Source organism: Narcine bancroftii, chromosome 7 (genome assembly GCF_036971445.1).
Source record: "Narcine bancroftii isolate sNarBan1 chromosome 7, sNarBan1.hap1, whole genome shotgun sequence".
NCBI classification, from domain to species: domain Eukaryota; kingdom Metazoa; phylum Chordata; class Chondrichthyes; order Torpediniformes; family Narcinidae; genus Narcine; species Narcine bancroftii.
Genome location: NC_091475.1, coordinates 80569650 through 80592406, shown reverse-complemented (window position 1 = coordinate 80592406; position 22757 = coordinate 80569650). Strand labels below are relative to the sequence as shown.

Genomic DNA, 22757 nt, shown 5'->3' with positions numbered 1-22757 from the left:
AAAAAAAGATGAAAAATATTCACCATTATCCTACTGCAAAAAAGGGTGACTTTGCTATGGTGCAGACAATCCTGTGGTGTTCGAGCATTAAATTCTTGGATGTATACAAATGAACGAATAGGGTTTTCTTGATGCCAACTTTCATCCTTAGGAATGTTCTGATAAGAGGAGGACTAGGGGTGATTAGAACATTCAGCCTCCAAACCTGAAGATTCATTCAATTTATCTGTGCCTTTTTCACCTTCTTGCTCCCTTGACACCACTAACAAAGAACCATTCATTGAGTGATAATACTGACTTAAATACTGATGCGTCAATCACAGAATTTGGCAGAAACAGGTCCTTCATCCCAATGAGTCCATGGCAACCAATTTGCCTACCCAAAATTAAAGCACAAAAATCTGTAAGCATTGAGGATGCTGGAGAAGCTCAGCAGGTCAAACTGGGCCCTTTATGTTCTTTGGCTTGGCTTCGCGGACGAAGATTTATGGAGGGGGTAAAAAAGTCCACGTCAGCTGCAGGCTCGTTTGTGGCTGACCAGTCCGATGCGGGACAGGCAGACACGATTGCAGCGGTTGCAAGGGAAAATTGGTTGGTTGGGGTTGGGTGTTGGGTTTTTCCTCCTTTGCCTTTTGTCAGTGAGGTGGGCTCTGCGGTCTTCTTCAAAGGAGGCTGCTGCCCGCCAAACTGTGAGGCGCCAAGATGCACGGTTTGAGGCGTTATCAGCCCACTGGCGGTGGTCAATGTGGCAGGCACCAAGAGATTTCTTTAGGCAGTCCTTGTACCTTTTCTTTGGTGCACCTCTGTCACGGTGGCCAGTGGAGAGCTCGCCATGTAATACGATCTTGGGAAGGCGATGGTCCTCCATTCTGGAGACGTGACCCATCCAGCGCAGCTGGATCTTCAGCAGCGTGGACTCGATGCTGTCGACCTCTGCCATCTCGAGTACCTCGACGTTAGGGGTGTGAGCGCTCCAATGGATGGTAGCAAAGGTAAAAAATACATAACTTATGTTTCGGGCTTGATCATCAAATTTGCCCACCAAGCTTCTCCCATTTGCAGATATCCTTCAAAACCTTTCCTATCTCTCTACCTGTCTAAATATATTTTAATCATTACAGTTGTACCTACCACGTCCTTTGGCAGCTCGTTCCATATCCCTGTGTGTGAAGAAGGACCTGCTGATCCGTTTTAAATCTTTCCACTCTCACATTAAATCAATGCCTTCTCATTTTAGATTTTCCTACTAGAGAAAAATGATTATTTACTTTAACTATGCCCCTTGTGATTTTATAAGCCTCTATAAAGACCCCTCCTACCACCCTCCTACCAATAATGCCACTCCTTATAATTCAAACCTAGCAGTCCCTCTCTCAATTTAAATACGGAGGCTCCAAAATCCATGCTGAACTCCATTATCCTACCTGTGTTCATGCTTTAAAAATACTTCATAGTCACTAATTCCAATAGGAACAGGGGAACTCTTCCTGGACACACAGAGGCCAAACTTTGTTAGTGAAATACACCTCCCCCCCCCCCCAAATAAAACCTCATCATTCCGTGCTTTGCCGCTTATGAGATCTTACTGTCTGCCAGTTAGCTGTTCCTATTGGGTATAAGCCCGCCCTCTGCAGGACATCATGACGCCCACCCACCCTTCCACATATATATATATAAAACCCTGAGTTTCAATAGCTAGTTAGTCTAATAGAAGTAAAGGATGAGAAAGTATCACGTCTCCGACTCTTAATTGTGTGAGTGCATACACAACAGTGGGGATGAGGAAAGAAACAAACCCTACACATGCTCCATGCACCAACTGGGAGAAGGAAAACAACACAAGATAGAAAATGACTACCTCACAACCCCAACAAGTTCCTGCCAAAAGATCAAGGCGAAAGTGCACAAAGATAGCAGAGGTGAAGTTCAGGGAATTCAACGAAGCACAAGAGAGATGGGATAACTACGTAGAACAGTTTAACCACTATTGTCCAGCCCACAATAGTGTGGAAGGGCCAGTAAACCGCAAACTTACTCTCTTCCTCAGGATAATGGGCAGCAAAACATTTGACCTCCTTCAGACCTTGCTGGTCCTGGAGGATCCAGGGTTGAAGACCTTCATCGAATTAGGAACCGCATCTCAGTGGCACAAATGGTAACATGATAAAGACCTCTAATTTCCACAGGACTCCTTGCAGCATGTTCCAGACAGCGAAGGGCTTCTGAAGTGGGATCACTGGAGTGACAGCTGCTGTACACAACAAGATCCCACAACCAACAGCCGGATTTCTGTTTCTGGTGATGCTGCCTCTACAAGCATCTGCTCACTCACTGGTGGGGGGGAGGGGGGGGGGGTCCCGAGGAAAGAGAAGGGCGCTAGAGAAACGCAAGACACGTCCCCAACTTATTGGGGAAGAAAACCTTGACATTTACCATAGCCCCCTCCCTCCTCCCGAAACAAAATATCTCCTCAGACCCGCCTCCACAACGGCCCGGGAAATCTTAATTTTATTCGGCTATATTTCTTCTTTCATTTTTACCTCCCGGGAAGGTTTACCCGCGGACCCCGGAACCGTCCTTCCACAGCGGGGAACCGAAAACGTGGACACAGCCAGCAATGGGGATGGAGGGACCGTTTCAACGTGGGACCCACTTCCGGCCTGTGTGTGTGTGTGGACGCGAGGGACCCGGCAGGTCGCAGCTGTCACTCAAGGCGCCGGCTCTGCTGCGGGAGCGCCAGGCAGTGCAACATATTGCAAACCTTTCTGGCTCATGGAGAGGATGGCCCAAATGATCATGTTGTGCTAACATGGCTTCAAAGGGAATCTTAATCTTCAGATTTATTGGCAAGAGAACACACATAATATCACATACAACCCTGAGATTCTTTTCTCCTGCGGGCCAGGCAGAATTACCACTATTGGTAGTGCAAAAAAAAACTACATAGCATGTACATGTAAACAAATATTGAATTGCAAACAGATAGCAAATGTTGCTATGCCAAGAGGATTTTAAAAATTTATTGTCAAGTGTACAAGTAAGAGTCCTTAAATGGGGTGGTCACTGTGGTGCGCAGAGGTAGCAGCAAGCAAGCAAGCACAAAACTCAAAAGACTACGTCAGGCTTTGTTCTAGTAAAAGTCTTGAGTTTTGTGCTTGCTTGCTTGGTGCTACCTCTGCGCACCACAGTGACCACCCCATTTAAGGACTCTTACTTGTAGCTCCTGTGTGACTGGCTCAGGAGGGGCTGGCTCAGGTCCATATTCGGGTTTGGCTGATTAACAGTGGGCCAGGTGGAATCAGCCCCTTGGTCTATTCAGGTCAGCTGATTGACAGCTGGCCAGGTGGAGTCAGCCCCTTAGGTGGTCTTCCTGTAGGAACAGAGATCGCCCCCTGTTGTAGGTTGGTGGTCGTATCACCACAGTTGCGTGATGGTGTAGCGACTGGTTGGGTGAAACCAGTGCTCCCCAGAGAAAAATGTAAAAAGTTGTAACAAAAAAAATACAGGAAACAGTACACAAACATTGAAAGAAAAGAAAGAAAATGGCTCAGAAGGAGGAAAGAGTCGCAACGAACAGCAAAGAGCCGAAGAAATCACTGGAAATTAAAAATGGCCTTACCTGCACGCTGGAACCAGGAGCTCTCCAGGATAGCAAAGCCAGCAGGTGAGCAGCATTGGGGTAAGAGGGCGCTGAGCGGGCTGATTGAAAAAGAAAAGGGAACGCTAATGCACATGTGCGACTCCTTGCGCATGCGCAGAACGCATTCCAGTCAAGACACTGAAGAGAACAGTCATCAGCAGCGAGCTCCTGTCAGCCCAACGACAAGCAAAGCAGGAGAAATGGTCTTGGAAACGGACTCTACATCAAGTGAGGATACGGAGCATGAATTAGAAGACTTGGAAGCGACAAAGAAGATACAGAAGAAAATTAAAAGTAAAAGCCAAAACAAACAGTAGATATAAAGTACTTTGACAATCAGATGAGAGTGATGATGGAAACATTAATGTCAGAAATCCGAGTTAATAAGAGTATATGTGTTAGAAACAGATATTAAAATTCAACGCATGGAAAATGTAATAAGGGATATGAAAAACCAATGTGAAGAAGTAGAAGAAAGAGTGAAGGGTGTAGAAATGGAAATGACTATCTTAAAGGAAAAAAACAGAAGGTCAAAAAGACACAAGATTTATTGACCCAAAAAATTGACATCCTTGAAAATGTTAGTAGGGATAATAATATTAAAATAGTGGGCCTGAAAGAAGGTGTGCAAGGTACGGACATAAAGGGATTTCTAAAACAATGGATTCCACAAGTTCTGAAGAACTCCAGGAAGAAATAGAAATTGAAAGATCCCACAGAGCTTTGGCACCAAAGCTGCAGGCACAGCAAAGACCACGTTCCATCCTGGTCAAGTTATTAAGGTATCCGACAAGGGAAAAAAATATTAGGGCTGGTGGCCAGAAGAACAAAAGAAATTAAAGGTCCAATGGAACATAATGGGAATAAGATATTTTTCTACCCAGATATAAGTTTTTAAATTTTTAAAGAAACAAAAGGAATTTAAACCAATAAAAGACACATTATGGAGAAAAGGTTATAATGTTGTCTTGCGACACCCAGCAGTGTTAAAAATATTCATCCCGGGCAGACAAAACAGACTGTTTGATGACTCAAGAAAAGCTTGAGACTTTGTTGAACACCTGACAAATATTCAACAAGGAAGAGAGTGATCGACAGAAGTAAGAAACAGTTAAAGACGATATTTATAAGTAAACATGTTTTGAGGCTAACCGGTTGATTAATAGTTGTTTTATATGAGAACTTTGTTTAAGAGTTTAGAAAATAAGTTATAAATTCTCTGGGGGAGGGCTGGGTCTAGGGAGGAATGGTCTGGGGAGGGGCAGTCTGCTGTAAAATCAGTTAATAATTGAGGTTTATACCGCAGCTTGTAATGTTAAGGGTGTTTTGATCATCCAGCAGGTCAGCAAGGGCAACTCGAATGGGGGGGGGGGGGGTTGCTATGTTTTCTTTTTTACAGTTTCTTAACTTTGGTTTTTAACTTTTTCCGGGTGTTTGTGTTAACATGTATAGAAAAATATGTTAAATTTTGAAATGTGATGAGGAAAAAGGAGTTGGAGGGTCTGAAAGGGTGGTATGTAAAAAACACAGGTTAACGGAATGAATATGTTGAAGTTTATGAGTATTAATATTAATGGAATATATAAGAAAATCAAGAGAAAAAGATTACTGACATCACTAAAAAAGAAAAAAATGGATATTGCATTTGTACAGGAAGCTCATCTAACAGAAGAAGAGCATTGTAAATTGAAGAGAGATTGGGTGGGCCATGTGGTAGCGTCATCTTACAACTCAAAGGCTGGGGGATGGCTATCTTAATTAATTAAAATTTGTCTATTAAAATAGAAAAAGTAGTTACAGACCTGGCTGGGAGGTATGTTATTACAGGATGCCAGTTCTACTCGGAATCCTGGAATTTGTTCAATGTATACGCACTTAATGAGGATGATCAGAAATTTTTTTTTTTTAAATTTTTTATTTTTCACACCATAAATCACATTAGCCATGATATACACTTTTTTCTTTTTCACACATATACAGTGACTTTTTCTCCCCCCCCTCCCTCCTCCCAGGCCACCCCCCCCACCCCCCCCCTCATCCATTTTAGGTATACAATCTAGGTTGCATTAAACCAGTCAGACAATGTTGTCATTCAACAAAAATACACCAGAAATTCTACTGAGTCCATTCTTTTCTTTCCTTCTCCTTCCATCAACTTAGGTAATGTTTGTCCCCGGTAGGTTTTCGCTATTGTATTTAATGTAAAGCTCCCATATTTGTTCGAATATTTCAATATTATTTCTTAAACTATATGTTATTTTTTCTAATGGAATACATTTATTCATTTCTATATACCATTGTTGTATTTTCAAATTATCTTCCAATTTCCAGGTTGACATAATACATTTTTTTGCTACGGCTAGGGCTATCTTAACAAATCTTTTTTGTGCATCCTCCAAATCAATTCCAAATTCTTTGTTTTTTATGTTACTTAGGAGAAAGATCTCTGGATTCTTTGGTATATTGTTTTCTGTTACTTTATTTAATATCTGATTGAGATCATCCCAACATTTTTCTATTCTCTCACATGTCCAGATTGCATGAATTGTTGTTCCCATTTCTTTTTTACGTCGAAAACATCTATCAGATACTGTTGGGTCCCATTTATTTAACTTTTGCGGTGTAATGTATAGTCTGTGTAACCAATTATATTGTATCATACGTAGCCTCGTATTTATTGTATTTCTCATCGTTCCAGAACATAATTTCTCCCATGTTTCCTTTTTTATCTTTATATTTAAATCTTGTTCCCATTTTTGTTTAGTTTTACCATTTGTTTCCTCATTCTCCTTTTCTTGCAGTTTAATATACATATTTGTTATAAATCATTTGATTAACATTGTATCTGTAATCACATATTCAAGGTTACTTCCCTCTGGTAAACTCAAATTGCTTCCTAATTTATCCTTCAAGTAGGATCTCAGTTGGTAATATGCCAGCGCTGTATCTCCAGTTATATTGTACTTATCTCTCATTTGTTCAAAGGATAAGAATCTACTTCCTGAAAAACAATTTTCTATTCTTTTAATCCCTTTTTTTTCCCATTCTCTAAAGGAAAGGTTATCTATTGTAAAAGGGAGTAGCTTATTTTGCGTCAATATTAGTTTTGGTAATTGATAATTTGTTTTATTTCTTTCTACATGAATCTTCTTCCAAATATTGAGGAGATGATGTAGTACTGGAGAAGTTCTATGTTGTACCAATTTTTCGTCCCATTTATATAATATGTGTTCAGGGATCTTTTCCCCTATTTTATCTAATTCTAATCTCGTCCAGTTTGGCTTTTCCCTTGTTTGATAAAAATCTGATAGGTATCTTAATTGTGCGGCTCTATAATAATTTTTGAAGTTTGGCAATTGTAAGCCTCCTTGTTTATACCATTCTGTTAATTTATCTAGTGCTATCCTCGGTTTCCCCCTTCTCCATAAAAATTTCCTTCTTATTTTCTTTAACTCTTTGAAGAATTTTTCTGTCAGTTGTATTGGCAATGCCTGAAATAAATATAATATCCTTGGAAAAATGTTCATTTTAATACAGTTTATCCTTCCTATCAGTGTTAGTGGTAGATCTTTCCAATGCTCTAAATCGTCCTGTAATTTTTTCATTAGTGGATTGTAATTGAGTTTATATAATTGGCCTAGATTTTTGTTTATTTGTACACCTAGGTATCTTATTGCCTGCATTTGTCATCTGAATGGAGATTCCTTCTTAAATTTTGAGAAATCCGCATTATTCATAGGCATTGCTTCACTTTTATTTACGTTTATCTTGTAACCCGACACTTCTCCATATTCCTTCAATTTCTTATATAATTCTTTTATTGATAGTTCTTGTTCTGTTAAGTACACTATAACATCATCCGCAAATAGACTGATTTTATATTCCCTGTCTTTTATTTTTATTCCTTTTATATTATTATCTATTCTTATCAATTCTGCTAGTGGTTCTATAGCTAGCGCAAACAATAAAGGTGATAGTGGGCATCCCTGCCGCGTTGACCTGCTTAAGTTAAATTGCTTTGATACATGTCCATTTACTGTCACTTTCGCTAACGGTCCCTTATATAATGCTTTAATCCAATTAATATACTTCTCCGGTAGACTGAATTTTTGCAATACTTTGAACAAATAATTCCATTCGACTCTGTCGAAGGCCTTCTCTGCGTCTAAAGCAACTGCTACTGTAGGTGCTTTATTTCCTTCTACTGCATGAATTAAGTTAATAAATTTACAAATATTGTCTGTTGTGCGTCTTTTTTTGATAAATCCAGTTTGGTCTAAATTTACCATTTTCGGTATCTGTTCTGCTAATCTGTTTGCTAATAGTTTAGATATTATCTTATAATCTGTGTTTAGCAAAGATATTGGTCTATATGACGCTGGTGAGAGTGGATCTTTCCATTGTTTTAGTATTACTGTAATTATTGCTGTTTTACATGAATCTGGTAAGCTTTGTGTTTCATCAATCTGGTTGATTACATCCAGGAGGGGCGGTATTAATAAGTCTTTAAATGTTTTGTTGAATTCTATTGGAAATCCATCCTCTCCTGGTGTCTTATTATTTGGTAATTTTTTAATTATCTCTTGTATTTCTACTGTTCCAAATGGTTCTGTTAATTTATTTTGTTCCTCTATTTGTAGTTTTGGTAGTTCAATTTTAGTCAAAAATTCATCTATTTTCCCTTCTTTCCCTTTGTTTTCAGTTCGGTATAATTGTTCATAGAATTCTCTAAAGTTTTCCTTAATTTCTTTTGGATTATATGTAATTTGTTTGTCTTTTTTCCTTGATGCCAATACCATTTTCTTAGCTTGCTCTGTCTTAAGCTGCCATGCTAGGATTTTGTGCGTTTTTTCACCTAGTTCATAATATTTCTGTTTTGTCTTCATTATATTCTTCTCTACCTTATATGTTTGTAATGTTTCATATTTTATTTTTTTATCCGCCAATTCTCTTCTTTTAGTTGTATCTTCCTTCATTGCTAATTTTTAGGATGATCAGAAATTTATGCAGGATATTTTTTTACAATTAGCAGATACACAAGGATATATCTTATTGGGTGGAGATTTTAATTTTAGCTTGGAACTGTTATTAGATAAAACCGGTAAAAATACAAAAATGAGAAAAGCAGCTAAATTTACAATGAGTTCCATGCGAGATGTGAAGATAATAGACATATGGAGAAAACAACACCTGAAAGATAGAGACTACTCATATTATTCTAACAGACATAAGACTTACTCCAGATTGATATGTTTTTACTTTCAGCCCCAAATAAAAGGGAGAGTCCAAGATGTTGAGTATAAAGCAAGATTGTTATCAGATCACTCTCCCTTATGGCTAACAACTGCTCTGGAGGATACACTTAATAAAGGATATAGATGGAGACTTAATCCCATCTTGCTAAAAAGTCAAGATTTTAGGCAATTTATAAAACAACAAATTAAAATATATTTTGATACGAATACAAATTCAGTAACAGATACATTTATATTATGGGATGCAATTAAAGCCTTTATTAGAGGGCAAATAATAAGTTATACAACTAAAATCAAAAAAGAATATTACCAAGAAATAGAAAAATTAGAAAAAGATATAGTAAATTTAGAGAAAGATTTAATGAAAGGAGAAGATAGGGAGAAAAAAAGACAATTTTTTAAAAAATTTTTTTTATTTTTCACACCATAAATCACATTAGCCATGATATACACTATTTCTTTTTCACACATATACAGTGACTTTTTCTCCCCCCCCCCCCCCCCTCCTCCCAAGCCACCCCCCACCCCCCCCCCTCATCCATTTTAGGTATACAATCTAGGTTGCATTAAGCCAGTCAGACAATGTTGTCATTCAACAAAAATACACCAGAAATTCTACTGAGTCCATTCTTTTCTTTCCTTCTCCTTCCATCAACTTAGGTAATGTTTGTCCCCGGTAGGTTTTCGCTATTGTATTTAATGTAAGGCTCCCATACTTGTTCGAATATTTCAATATTATTTCTTAACCTATATGTTATTTTTTCTAATGGAATACATTTATTCATTTAAATTTAGTAGTTTCTTCCTTTTAATTTGGTTATGTATTCCATTAATATTTAAAGTCATATAGTTCAGCGTAGCCATTTTATATTTTGTTTATCTTCTCTTTCCGTTTTTCCATCGTTACCTTTCCTCCTTTTCCATTTCTGTTTTCTTATTTTCAACTCTTTATAAGACAACATTCCTACAACATCCAACATTTTCCTTATTCTCCTATTTCTATCTTCTTTATCCCCAATCTCCCCTTCCCCTCCTGAGTTGTCCTTTATCCCTTGTCGGACAACCACATCTCCCCTCTCCATTTGGATTTGCGAATCCACTCGCAAGCGTCAACTGATTTTGCAGTGACCGCTATTTCCCCCCACCCTGCCCCCCCCAGAAAAGATTTCACTTTTCATATGTCACAAAGGTCACTCTTTTAATTCCCTCCTTATTCTCTCTATTCCATTACCTTCCCTTATTAATTCTTGTCTATACTATCTATATTTTCCTCTAAGTACAGATACATTCACGTATGCACATTGTCTCTATTCACTCTTATACCTCTTTACCCGCATACATATCAATCGTGATCATTTTTACTCTCATTACCCGTCTTCATCCTTCAGTCTATTTTTGTAATTGTTCTGCAAATTTTCGTGCTTCTTCTGGATCCGAGAATAGTCTGTTTTGTTGTCCTGGAATAAATATTTTCAATACCGCTGGATGCTTTAGTATAAATTTATACCCTTTCTTCCATAAAATTGCCTTTGCTGTATTGAACTCTTTTCTCTTCTTTAGGAGTTCAAAACTTATATCTGGATAAATGAAGATTTTTTGCCCTTTATACTCCAGTGGTTTGTTGCCCTCTCTTACTTTTTCCATTGTCTTCTCCAGTACCTTTTCTCTTGTAGTATATCTTAGGAATTTTACTACAATAGATCTTGGTTTTTGTTGTGGTTGTGGTTTAGAGGCCAATACTCTATGTGCCCTTTCTATTTCCATTTCTTGCTGTAGTTCTGGACATCCTAGGGTCTTAGGGATCCACTCTTTTATAAACTCCCTCATATTCTTGCCTTCTTCATCTTCCTTAAGGCCCACTATCTTTATGTTATTTCTTCTGTTATAATTTTCCATTGTATCTATTTTTTGAGCTAGTAGTTCTTGTGTCTCTTTAGTTTTTTTATTAGATTCCTCCAATTTCTTTTTTAAGTCTTCTACCTCCATTTCTGCTGCTACTGCCCGCTCTTCCATCTTGTCCATTTTCTTTCCCATTTCTGTTAAGGTCATATCTATTTTATTCATTTTCTCTTCTGTGTTGTTTATTCTTTTTCTTAAATCATTAAATTCCTGTGTTTGCCATTCTTTCAATGACTCCATGTATCCCTTAATAAGAGAAAGTATATCCTTTACCTTGCCTTTCTTTTCTTCTTCTATTTCCCTGTACTCTTCCTCTTCCTCTGGGTTGGCCATCTGTTGTTTCTTTGTTGCCCTTTCCTTCTCTTCTTTCTTGTTTCTATTGTCTTCTGTGGTCTCTTCTTGCTGCAGGTGTTCTGCAGCTGTCGTTGCCGGCTGTGGAGATCGACTCCCCAGCTGGTCCCCCCTCCCGTCGGTGTGTTTTTTTTCATGCGCGGTTGCGCACTTTTACTCGGCTCAGCGAGCCATTTTTGTAGTCCATTATTTACCGACCTGAGGGAGCGGGTTTCTCTCTCCGCAGCGGGCCTCTTCGGACAGGTAAGGCCTTCACCTTTTTCCTCCGTTGTCTTCTCTTCCTCTCTTCTTACCGTTGATTTTGATTTTTCTTTTTTTGTCGCCATCTTCTTTCCACCTTTATACTCACTTTTCTGTAACTTTTATTTCTGTGCCTTTGTGTTTTCCTTTGTTTTTCCTGACTTTTCTGGAGAGGGCTGGAGTTCACTGTCCGGCCACTACTCCATCACGTGACTCCCTCGAGAAAAAAAGACAATTGACGGAGAAAAAAAATTAAAGTATGATATGTTACAAACATACGAAGTAGGGAAAAAATACATAATGAAAACAAAACATAGATACTATGAATTATGTGAGAAAATTCACAAATCTTGGCTTGGTAGTTGAAGACGGAGTAAGTAGCAAGAATTATTATAGCAACAAGGAAGGGAAATAATTAGATTTCATATAAACCACAAGAGATTAATGACAATTTCAGTCATTTTTATAAGCAATTATACCAATCAGAGGCCCTAGAGAAGAATAAGGAAATAGATACATTTTTGACAAATATCGAGTAAATATTCCTGTTTCCCCTTCGCCATCCTGCGCCCTGACATTACTGTTATCAAGGCTCTCTGTAGTACCGTCATGCTCTTTGGGTACCCTGGCTTTATCCACAGCAACCGGAGTACATCATTCATGACCAATAAGCTGCGGCAGTACCTGTTGGCCAGGGGCATCGCCACGAGCAGGACCACCAGCTACAATCCCAGTGGTAATGGGCTAGTGGAGAGGGAAAATGCCATCCTCCTGACACTGAGGTCACGGGGTCTCCACGCCTTCCAGTGGCAAGAAGTCCTCCCAGATGCACTTCATTCAATTCGGTCACTTTTATGTTTGGCCACCAGCAGCACGCCTCATGAACAGATGTTTGCCTTCAGGGACTGTGCAGCCCGTCTGTCTTACCTCATCAGGTCCTGTCCTGCTCTGCAAGCATGTCAGGCAATCTAAGACTGGCCACCGGTCGAGAGGGTCCACCTCCTCCATGCCAACCCCCAGTATGCCTATGTTGTCTTCCCTGATGGGCGGGAAGACACTGTCTCAATCCAAGACCTGGCAGCGTCGGGATCCCCCCTACCGCCACTGACTTTCCACACTCTCCCCCACTCCAACCTTTGGGGTCCCTGAACCTGTAGCTGACCACCCCTTACCCCAGGCTACTATTGCTGCCAATTATGTACCAGCACCATGCTCCGCTACATCCCCCACCTGTTCCCACTCCTCGGCAATGTGTTAACAGGCCAATCGCTCAACCTGATCATGACATTATGGTTATCCCTCAATCTTTGCCATGTCACTCGCTGTAGAGGAGATCCCCAGATGGACTTTATCCGTAAATGTGTATATATGTACAATTATTTCACTCTCTTTTGTTCTCACCCCACAGGGTTCTTCCTAAAAAGGAGTGAATGTGGTAAACCACTGTTATACCATGATTAGCTGCTACTGACTGGACACCCCTCCAGAGACCGATCCCACTCACAGTCCCTTGCATGCCACCCTCTTACTTTTGCCCTGATCAGTCAAGGAGGTGGATGGTTGTTTGATGGTATTCTGGTCTTTACCTATTAAAAGCCTGAATGTTTCACTACTCAGCCCTTTGTGAATTATTGATGGTACATTAGTATTATTGTGGTATCAAGCCACACAGTCTTAGTGTAAAGTGAGTAGGGCAGGGGGCTAACACAACCCTGTTGTGTTCTGGTACTGATGGAGATTGTGGAGGAGATGTTCTTACCAATTCTCGCTGATTGTGGACTGTAGATGAGGAAATCCAGGATCCAATTACACAGTGGGCTGTTGAGTTCCAGGTCTTGGAGTTTGCTGATCAGTTTTGAGGGGACGATGGTGTTAATTGCCGAACTGTAGTCGATAAAGAGCATCCTGATGAATGCATTTTTACAGTGAAAGAACAAATATGCTTAACAAAGGGTTTATGAATTAGGCGAGAAAAAACAGTAGTTGCCTTGTAACAGGATGGGAATGTAATCATCTTCTAATATGACCTTCCCTGAGCTGCAGTGAGATTGTAACTAACAAAACAAAGAATGAAGTAAAAGTAAATAAACCAAGAGTAAGGACACCTTGACATTTCCCAGCTGTCTGCAGACACCACAGGTGGTAAAACCAAGAATCGCCAGCTGTGTGAAACTCGTGTGAAACTTGTCGGGTTTCACGTGGCATAAAGGTGGGACGAACACTCTATATGCTTCGATGGGGTTCAGTGTAGAGAATGAGTAACTGAACTACTTCTTTGAACCCTTCACTCCCGCTAGCGTCATCAAGGCTGAATAAAGAAACTGTTGTATGCTTAATTGGTTCTACTGTGTTCTGCTGTTTGTTTTATTACGGCACAGGCTGACTTTCACAGACTGTCCAGGTGTTCCTGGGCTTTGTGTTGAGCCAGTGAGATGGCATCCGCCGTTGAGCTGTTGATCACCTCTGATAGCAGTATCTGTGGAGAGGTGAAATAGAGTTAGTGTTGCAGAGTGACGACTTTTCACCAGGTGGTTCGAAGATGGACTTCGCAGGCCCTGTGCTGACCTTTAAGCATCAATAGATCACAAACCCTACTGAAACCCATTTTATTCTTGTTATATTTCCACCATCTCCCCCCAGATTTCATTACCTACCTACAACCCACACACTAGGGGCCATTTACAACAACCAATTAATGTACCAACACATTGATCTGGAATGTATCAATGTCACCACTCAGACAGGAGCTGATATGCTTCAATACCTGAAGGTGCAAAAGAAAATTAGAGTTGCATATTCAGTACCACATTATAACGTTTTAATCTTACCATAATGCAGCCATGTCTATTTTCATACAAGAACACATGAAATAGGAGCAGGAATCGACTATCTGGCCTGTTGACCCTGCTCTTCCCTTCAATAGGATCATGGGTAATCTGGCTGTGGACTCAGCTCCACCTATCCTTCTGTTCCCCAGATCCCTTAATCCTCATGTGCAAAAAAAAATCTGACTTCCATACATTCAATGTGGTCACCTCCACTGCTTCCTTGGGTAGAGAATTCCACAGATCCACTATTCTCCGGGAGGATCAGTCCCTCCTTATCTGTGTCTTAAATCTACTTCCCTGAATCTTAAATTGGACTAGGAATGCTGGATCAACCATAGCGTAACGTTAATGGGTCCAATGGCCACCTCTTGCTCCTGCTTCCAAAAATCTTAACATTAAGCCACTGAAAACCTGAGTGGGGCAGGCAGCGTCTGCGATGGGAGAAGCAGGGTTAACGTTTCAGTTCAATGAAATTGGAGATGGACTGAAAACAGACATATTTTACATTTTAGATGCTCTACCCAATGTCCTGGTCCCAGTCTTATCCCTTCAACTCAAATAGTTTGGAATTTAGCAACAACTGAATTTTAAATCATTTTCAATTTGTTAAATGTAAATTCATAAACAAATAATCTTTAATTTCACCAGTTAAAGATTGTTAACAGAATTATATTTCCTGCAGTGGATTCCAAATGTGTTTTCATTTTAATGCAAAAAGAAACTGATTAAATGATTATTGTGGATTTGTCCAGAATAAACTTTCTATAAAATTGAAACTGGGTCTAAAGTTCAGCAATGTTGTCTAATCTGGACTACAGGAGAGAATTTTGTATGCCAAATCCTCGGTAGTATAGTGGTTAGTATCCCCGCCTGTCACGCGGGAGACCGGGGTTCAATTCCCCGCCGGGGAGGTGTAAATCTTTTTATCTCTCTCCCCCTTCTTCAGCTTAACTTGTACTTCTGCCATGTTTGCCACAATTTTATTTAAGAATTCATATTTAAAAAAAAATCTCAGATGCTGCTTTAGTTGGAAATCTCAAAAGTTTTACTTTTGCAATTCTCTTTCAGTTTCAAATGGAATGAACCCCTGATCAAATTGCCAGAAAGAAGCATTGGTATCCTCCCAACAAAATGTTTGCACCTTCACTTTAGTCAAGGGGTTTAGCAGATGATTTAATTGCCTCTTAGATGATGCAGCGATGATTTCAAAGAATTTTGGGGCGCTGCAATTGGTTGATAATTTAGTATCGTTTTTCTCAAAGAGCACGTTATAATAAATTTTTCAAATTTCAAAGAAGTCTAACAAAGGCAGCTTGAAATATAAAATCATGCCCTAAAGTTCCATTGGACTTGAGCATCTGCAGCTTCTCATTTGCAATATATTTTATTGCATAGCTGGTAAATGTTACACGTCTAACGTCACAAGGGAGGTCATCTGCTCAGAATTAATGGGAATAACCTGCAAAACTAACAAGAAAATGTTCTTTTTATAACAATTTAAAAGTACACAGCCTAATTGTGCCTTGATATTTGCCCCAACTCATCGGCTGCTGCAATATTTTCTAATCCCCACCAGGAGGCAGAAGCTTAAATCAAAATCAAATCCCCTCTCAAAAAATCTGCAAAAGCAACATCTTGTCCAACTAACTAGCTTAATATTTGGAAAGTTTTCTGTGATCATTTCAGAAACTCTGACATTTTTCATTCACAGATTCCTCTCACTCCTTTGACAATAAATTGGTTATTTATGGGTTTTTGCTGTGTGCACATTTTCTTTGGGTCACATTTCTGACAGAGATCAAATTTCAAAAGTAGAGCGACAAAACAAAAAATGCTTGATGTATTCAGCAGGTCAGGCAGTATCTGTGGAGAGGTGAAATAGAGTTAGTGTTGCAGAGTGACGACTTTTCACCAGGTGGTTCGAAGATGGTCTTCGCAGGCCCTTTAAGCATCAATAGATCACAAACTCTACTGAAACCCATTTTATTCTTGTTTCCACCATCTCCTCCCAGATTTGATCACCTACCTACAGCCCACACACTAGGGGCCATTTACAACAACCAATTAATGTGCCAACATGCAATTTTCATGTTTATTCATCATCCAATTGCACAAGTACTACCTGACAAAACCGTGTTTTCCAGTCCTCGGTGCAAAACATGCAAACGCACACACATACAGTTAAGCAATACATACGCAGGACTAATATTCTCTACACCTATATAAAAAAAATAAATATTGTTTAATAAACAGTTGAGTCTTGGATGGTCAGTGTGAGCAGTTGCTTTAGTCGTTCGGTATTCTCACTGCCTGAGGGAAGAAGCTGCTTCTCCACTTGGTGGTGTTGGCTCTGATACTCCTGTATCTTTCCTGAAAGATGCTGTGTGCAGAGTGGCAGGGGTCCTCAATGATTTTGTGCACCCTCTTCGGACAATGATCCCAGTAGATCACGTCATTGAGGGGGAGGGAGATGCCACTGATCCTCTCCGCCACTCTGTGAATTGATCTCTGACCTATTTCTCTACAGCAACCATACCATACGGTGATGCAGCCAGCCAGGATTTCTCAATAGAGGTCCTGTAGGAAGTTGACAGGATAGTGGCTGGTATCCTTCCCCACTCCAGTCTTCTCAGGAAATGCCACTGCTGTTATGCCTTCCTGATAAGTGAGAAGATGTGGCATGTCTTGGATAGGTCACTTGTTAAGTAGATTCCAAGGAATTTGGTGCTCTCTATTCTTTCCATTACCAAGTTATTAATGTGCAATGGAGAGTGGCCATTTTTGTTCCTTCACATTTGTATGAGATGGAAGGAAACTCAACCAGTTGGAGGAAACCCCCACAGTCACAGGGAGAATATTCAAGCTCCACACAAAGTTAGCGCCCAAGGTTAGGATTGAAACTAATTGAGAAATGCAAAGGCTGCGGTCGCTGGAATCGAGCAGACAAAGAATTACTGGAGGAACTCAGTGGTTCAGAAATAGGTAGAAATGGTCAGTTGACAATAGGAAGTATGACTGACCATTTGTATCCATGATGCTGTTTAACCTGCTGTGGTCCTCCAATGATTCTTTGAACCTAATTGAACCTTGCAATTGAATATGGTGGCAGTGCTGAAGCTGCAGGGGAGCGAGGAGGGGAGCGAGGAGCGGAGACACTGTGCTATTGCGTGGGGTCCTACTGCCTGGTCATAATGCTGACTGCCCCAGACAGGCTTTAAAGGGGCCAGTGGTGTTTTTTTTTAAACATCTCTGAGACCATGGAAGTCAGTGCATATGCTTGGCCGAGGACCATGAGGGGTGCAGACTCTGGGGAATCGGCAGACTGGTGCGGACACCAGAGCAGAAGAACATCCCCTCCACCCCATCAAGCAGAAGCCTGGGAGATGACCCAAGAGGGAAGGAGACTATGACAGAGGTCTAGCAAGAGGACCAGAGGCTGAAGGACCCACACAGGCTGGGGGCTGCTGGAGACTGACTCATGGGAACCAGGAATTTGTGGGGACCAGGACTCGAAGGGTGGAGGTGAGGGTCTGAGAGTAGGACTGGGTGTGGGAGGAGGGTTGGGTAAAGTTGAGGGGTCTGCCAATTATGGTGGACAATGATCAGTTCAGGAAGAAGGATACATTGGAGGGACATTGCTTCATCAGAGTTGATGTGACAGAGGTAAGAAACCAGGAAAAAGGAATTCAGTCATTGCAGGGAATCTAATTAAGGTCAATGCTGTGGATTTGTATTGACCAATTTAAAAATAGAATATTACATGCATTGCAGCATAAACATAATTGTGTTTGGAAGCTGGGTTTTAATCATATTACAAATTAACAATGAACTCAATTCCATGCAAGGTTGCGATTTCTTAATCAACCTCATCCAACTCTTTCCACACAAGAGCTGAGTGGTAAATTAAAATCAACAGCACTGAGATTAATATTTGCAGTTTGAGTTTTACAGAAAAGTTAATATGGCCATCAATCACCCTGTTTAACACAACATTCAAAGGAACAATTACTTTATTTTCCTCTGAATATGTATGGGTTGGGGGAAAGAGGCAGGTTGCTTCTTCGACGCAGAGGTACTGTTTACAGTGGATATGATGGATGACCAATTAACCGCGGACGTCTTCGCCTGGTCAGTAACAATATCCTGGCTCCCTTCCAACCATGATGCCATAGGGTTTTATTGTGCCATCAGTCGGTACAAACTGTTGTCTTAGAGACCAATAAATTGCCGAGTAAAATTCAGAAAGGACATGAGAATTTAGGAAAAAAGAAGCAGGAGACTAGCCAGTCCTTCAAGCCGGTCTCTAATCAGTGTAATCACGGCCGATCCAAATTATGGCTCTACTTTCATGCTGTCCCCCATCAATTTGATTCTCCAATCAACTGGACATCTGTCTGTCTTAGCTCTGAATAAACAATAAACTAGAATGAGAGCATAACCTCAAAATTCAGGCAGATTTACGATAAGAGAAAAGGAAAAACTTCTGTCAGGGAGCATCAAATCTGTGGAATTCCCTTCCCAAGGAAGCAGTAGATTGCATGTATTTAAGGCAGAGGGAGAGAGATCAAACAATGAGCTGCTGAGTCTCAGGCAGCATCTGTGGGTAAGAATAGTCAGTCAGTGTTTCAGATTGGGAACTTTATCAAGACTATTTCTACCCTCGGAGGCTGCCTGCCCAACTGAGTCCCTTCATCTGCAGGCTTTGTGTCTCTTATTCATAGGTAGATTTTTGAATAGCAGGGGATTAAGGGTTATGGGGAACAGGCGGGCAAGAGGAGCTGAGTCCACGGCAAGATCAGCCATGATCTTACTGAATGGTGGAGCAGGCTCAATGGGCCAGATGACCAACTCCTGCTCCTATTTCTCATGACCTTGTCTCCCCAGCATTTTGCACTAGACCAGTGGTTCTCAACCTTTATCTTTTCACTCACATACCACTTTAGGTATTCCCTAAGCCATCAGTGCTCCATGATTAGTAAAGAATTGCTTAAGGTGGTTTGTGCGTGGAAAGAAAAAGTTTGAAAACCACTGTTTTAATCGTACCTAATTGACTTGTCGTGTGCACGGTTTCATAGCTCCAAAGGAAATGGGCCAATGTCAATTTTTCTCAAGCAAAATATTTCAGTAACAATTGGGTCAAGAGCAGTGATTCTCAACCTTCTCTTCCCACTCACATCCCACCTTAAGCAATTCCTTACTAATCACAGAGCACTGATGGCATAGGGATTACTTAAAGTGGTATGTGAGCGGAAAGAAAAAGGTTGAGAACCACTGAACTAGAAAATCCCAAAGATTCCGAGCCTCTGAACGAAGAAATTTCTCCTTATCTCTATCTGAAACTGCCAACCCCTTATTCTGGGAGGATGTGGGCCTCCTTTGCCTGGTCTACTACCTCCATATAAAGAGGCATCAATAAATCTTCAGATTCCTTATAAAACTCAGGTGGAAACACATCCTCCCTTGGAGACTTGTTAGTCAGCAGCAAATTCAATGCTTTTCCTATCTCTTCTTCCCTGAAGGGAAGATCTCGATTCCTGTTCTTCTGGGTCTAAATTTGGGAACTAATTTAGACAGGAACTTGCGGGCTTTATCGGACTCCCCTGTCAATTCTGATTTATATAAACCCTCATAGAATTTCATGAAGGTCTCAATAATCTATTTTGGTTTATGGATGATCCAACCATTCCCAGTTTGTACCACATGGATCATCCTTGAGGTCTGTCCTGTCCTCAACCACTAAGAAAGGAGGATGCTGTGGGCTCTCTTTCCCAATTCATTGTATTTTTGTTTTGACCACATTATGGCCATTTCCATACTATACGTTTGGATCATATTGTATTTCAGTTTTTTTATTTGTTAGAGCCGTGTAGTGGTCCTCCGAACCTGATTTTTGAAAATCCTTTTCTAGACGAGTAATTTCCTGTTCCAATTCATCCACCTCCTTCATATATCCTTTTATTTTTTACTCTTTTAGCGTATTCAATTATTTGACCTCTCAAATATGGTTTGTGGGTATCCCATAGGAGGAATTTACCTGGAGTAGAGGTACAATTGGCCTCGCAGAATATGTCACAGCAATGAATTAAGACACCATCTGTATCCTTTATCTCGCTTATCTGGTATTTCTATTGTTAATGTTAGGGGTGAATGATCTGAGGGAAGTCTTGCTGTGTACTCAGCCTCCATGATCCTATCCTCTACATGGGCTGAAGCCAAGAAAAAATCTATTCTAGAGTAGGAGTCATGTTGTTTTGAGTAGAAGGAATAATCCCTCTCCTTCAGATGCTTCTGCCTCCACATGTCTATCAAGTTCAGCTCCTTTATACCTTCATTGGTAGCCCTCACTGCCTTTGTTTTGCTTATTTTCTTTGTGGACTTATCAAAGACAGGATCCAAACAAAAATTAAAATCTCCCCCAAACAAAATGTTTTCCTTTCCCTCTTCTAATCCCAGGAAAATGTCCTGCATGAACTTTTCATCATCAAAGTTGGGGGTGTTCATGTTTACTAAGGTCCAGGTTTCTGAATATATCTGACAATGCCCCATTACAAATCTTCTTGTTCTGTCTGTGATCACATTCTGCACTCTCACTGGAACACTCTTCCCCATCAGAATTACCACCCACCTCTTGCATTTGAGCTGATCGAGGAGACTATTACTGGGCCACTCATCCCCTTTTTAGTTTTTGGTGCTTCTTGGAGAAAGGACAGATCTGTTCTCATTTTTTTTTAATGTGTGCCAAGACCCTTTTTCTCTTCACTCTCCCTTTCAACCCATTACCATTAAAACTAACATACTTTTTACTTTTAGCCATTGCCCCAGAGATTTGCAGGCTTGTGTTTGCTGCCATACCTCCTCCCCCCCACGATCATTGTTTGTCCATCCTTTGTCCTTCAGCCGTCTGAAGGACAAACCCTGGGAAGATAAAACAAAAATGAAGACCACAAACCCAAAAAGGACAGATAAAGAAAAAATTCAACTTAAGAAGAAAAAGAAAAAATACCCAAAGTAACACAAGATATTACAACAAACCCCAACCCCTTATAACACTCTCCATTAAAATGACTTGCCACCCCCATACGTTCCCCCTCGCATCCCTTCGCAGATCTCCCCTTCTCCCCCCCCCCCACTGGTGACTGAATCCCCACATCGTCGCCACCCCCATCTATATTAAAGGTTGTGCCTTTCACACCCATCTACCTCCCTCTCCTCTCCACGCACCTTCCCCGAGTCTCTGGAATCATTTTCTGTACTGACAATGAGACTGCTGATGTGGTTATTGTCAGTACAATTTAATAAATTAATATGTACACTAAGAGGTCTTGTCTCTCTGCAAGACGAACCTGGAAGGCTTGACTGTAGCTCTGGACTGCTTTATGTACAAGGTTATCGGGATGACCCCTGGTGACCTTGTGGTGTAATTACATATCACCACACTTTCTTCCAATTCTGTTACCCTCCCTTGCAAAGCATTTAATACTGAATGGCATTTGTCCAACTTAACATTTAACAGCGCATTTCATCCGCTGTCCACTTCCACACCATTTATTTACATCTTTACTGTCATTATTTCATGAGCTTTATTCCCGTTGCTGATTGTTACATATTGCCAGTTGTTTGACAAATTTTTGAGCTTCTTTTGGGTCTGAGAAAAATTTCCTCTCTATTCCCAGCATTACTATTTTCAAGTCTGCCGGATATCTGATTACTTAGTCATGCCCCTTTTGCTTTGCCGTCCTTTTCAGAGGTTCCAAATCCTTCTTTTGATGCAGGAGGGACCCATTGATATCAGGACAAAAGAACTCTTTATTTCCCTTGAGCTCCAAGGGCCCTTCCCTTGCTTTTTTCCCTCGCGACTGCTGCTCTTAAAAATTTTTCTCGGACCTGGTGGTTCAGTAGCTTTGCCAGCACTGAGTGAGGCCTTTTCCGGGGCCCAGGCGTGCAAAGAAGGACCAATGAGCCCTTTCGATCTCCACCGATTCCCCAAGCTTTCCTTCCTCAAAGTCTCCGGTAGCCAGCGTTGAAAGAAGGGTATGGGCTTTCTCTCCTTTAATCCCACTATTTGAAGTGTGTTGCACCGGCTATAATTTTCAAGAATATCAAATTCTTTGCCATAAGCGCCCCCATTCCAACCCCATGCTGTAGCTGCATTTTCCAATTGCTCTATCCTATCCTCATTATTTCCTGATCTTTCTGTACTGACAATGAGACTGCTGGTGTGGTTATTGTCAGTACAATTTAATAAATTAATATGTACACTAAGAGGTCTTGTCTCTCTGCAAGATGAACATGGAAGGCTTGACTATAGCTCTGGACTGCTTTATACAAGGTTATTGGGATGACCCCTGGTGAGCTAGTGGTGTAATTACATATCACCACACTTTCTTCCAATTCTGTTACCCTCCCTTGCAAAGCATTTAATACTGAATGGCATTTGTCCAACTTAACATTTAACTGGCTCGTTTTCCTGCCCAAGTCCAATGAGAGTCTCCATTGCCTCTAGAATTGTCCATAGTGATGGCTCCATGGCTGCCCCTCCATCTT

At 40.6% G+C, this 22757-nt stretch overlaps 1 protein-coding gene and 1 non-coding gene across 12 annotated transcripts in view; one reads left to right on the top strand and one right to left on the bottom strand.

The window, feature by feature from the left end:
* tmtc4 (transmembrane O-mannosyltransferase targeting cadherins 4) overlaps window positions 1-2625 on the bottom strand; it is a 95585-nt gene extending 92960 nt beyond the window's left edge. For 7 of the 11 annotated variants that reach the window (XM_069890487.1, XM_069890482.1, XM_069890490.1 and 4 more), the window contains exons 1-2: window positions 2541-2625; window positions 1132-1246 (exon numbers count right to left, since the gene is read on the bottom strand). In XM_069890487.1, the coding sequence (XP_069746588.1) occupies window positions 1132-1156 (25 nt within the window). In that variant the 5' untranslated portion in view covers window positions 1157-1246; window positions 2541-2625. The other 4 variants (XM_069890484.1, XM_069890483.1, XM_069890489.1 and 1 more) reach the window with 4 other exon arrangements.
* A 12427-nt stretch (window positions 2626-15052) lies between these two features.
* trnad-guc (transfer RNA aspartic acid (anticodon GUC)) lies at window positions 15053-15124 on the top strand. The gene has a single exon. It is a non-coding gene; the product is annotated as a tRNA-Asp (tRNA).
* Window positions 15125-22757: the final 7633 nt, after the last annotated feature.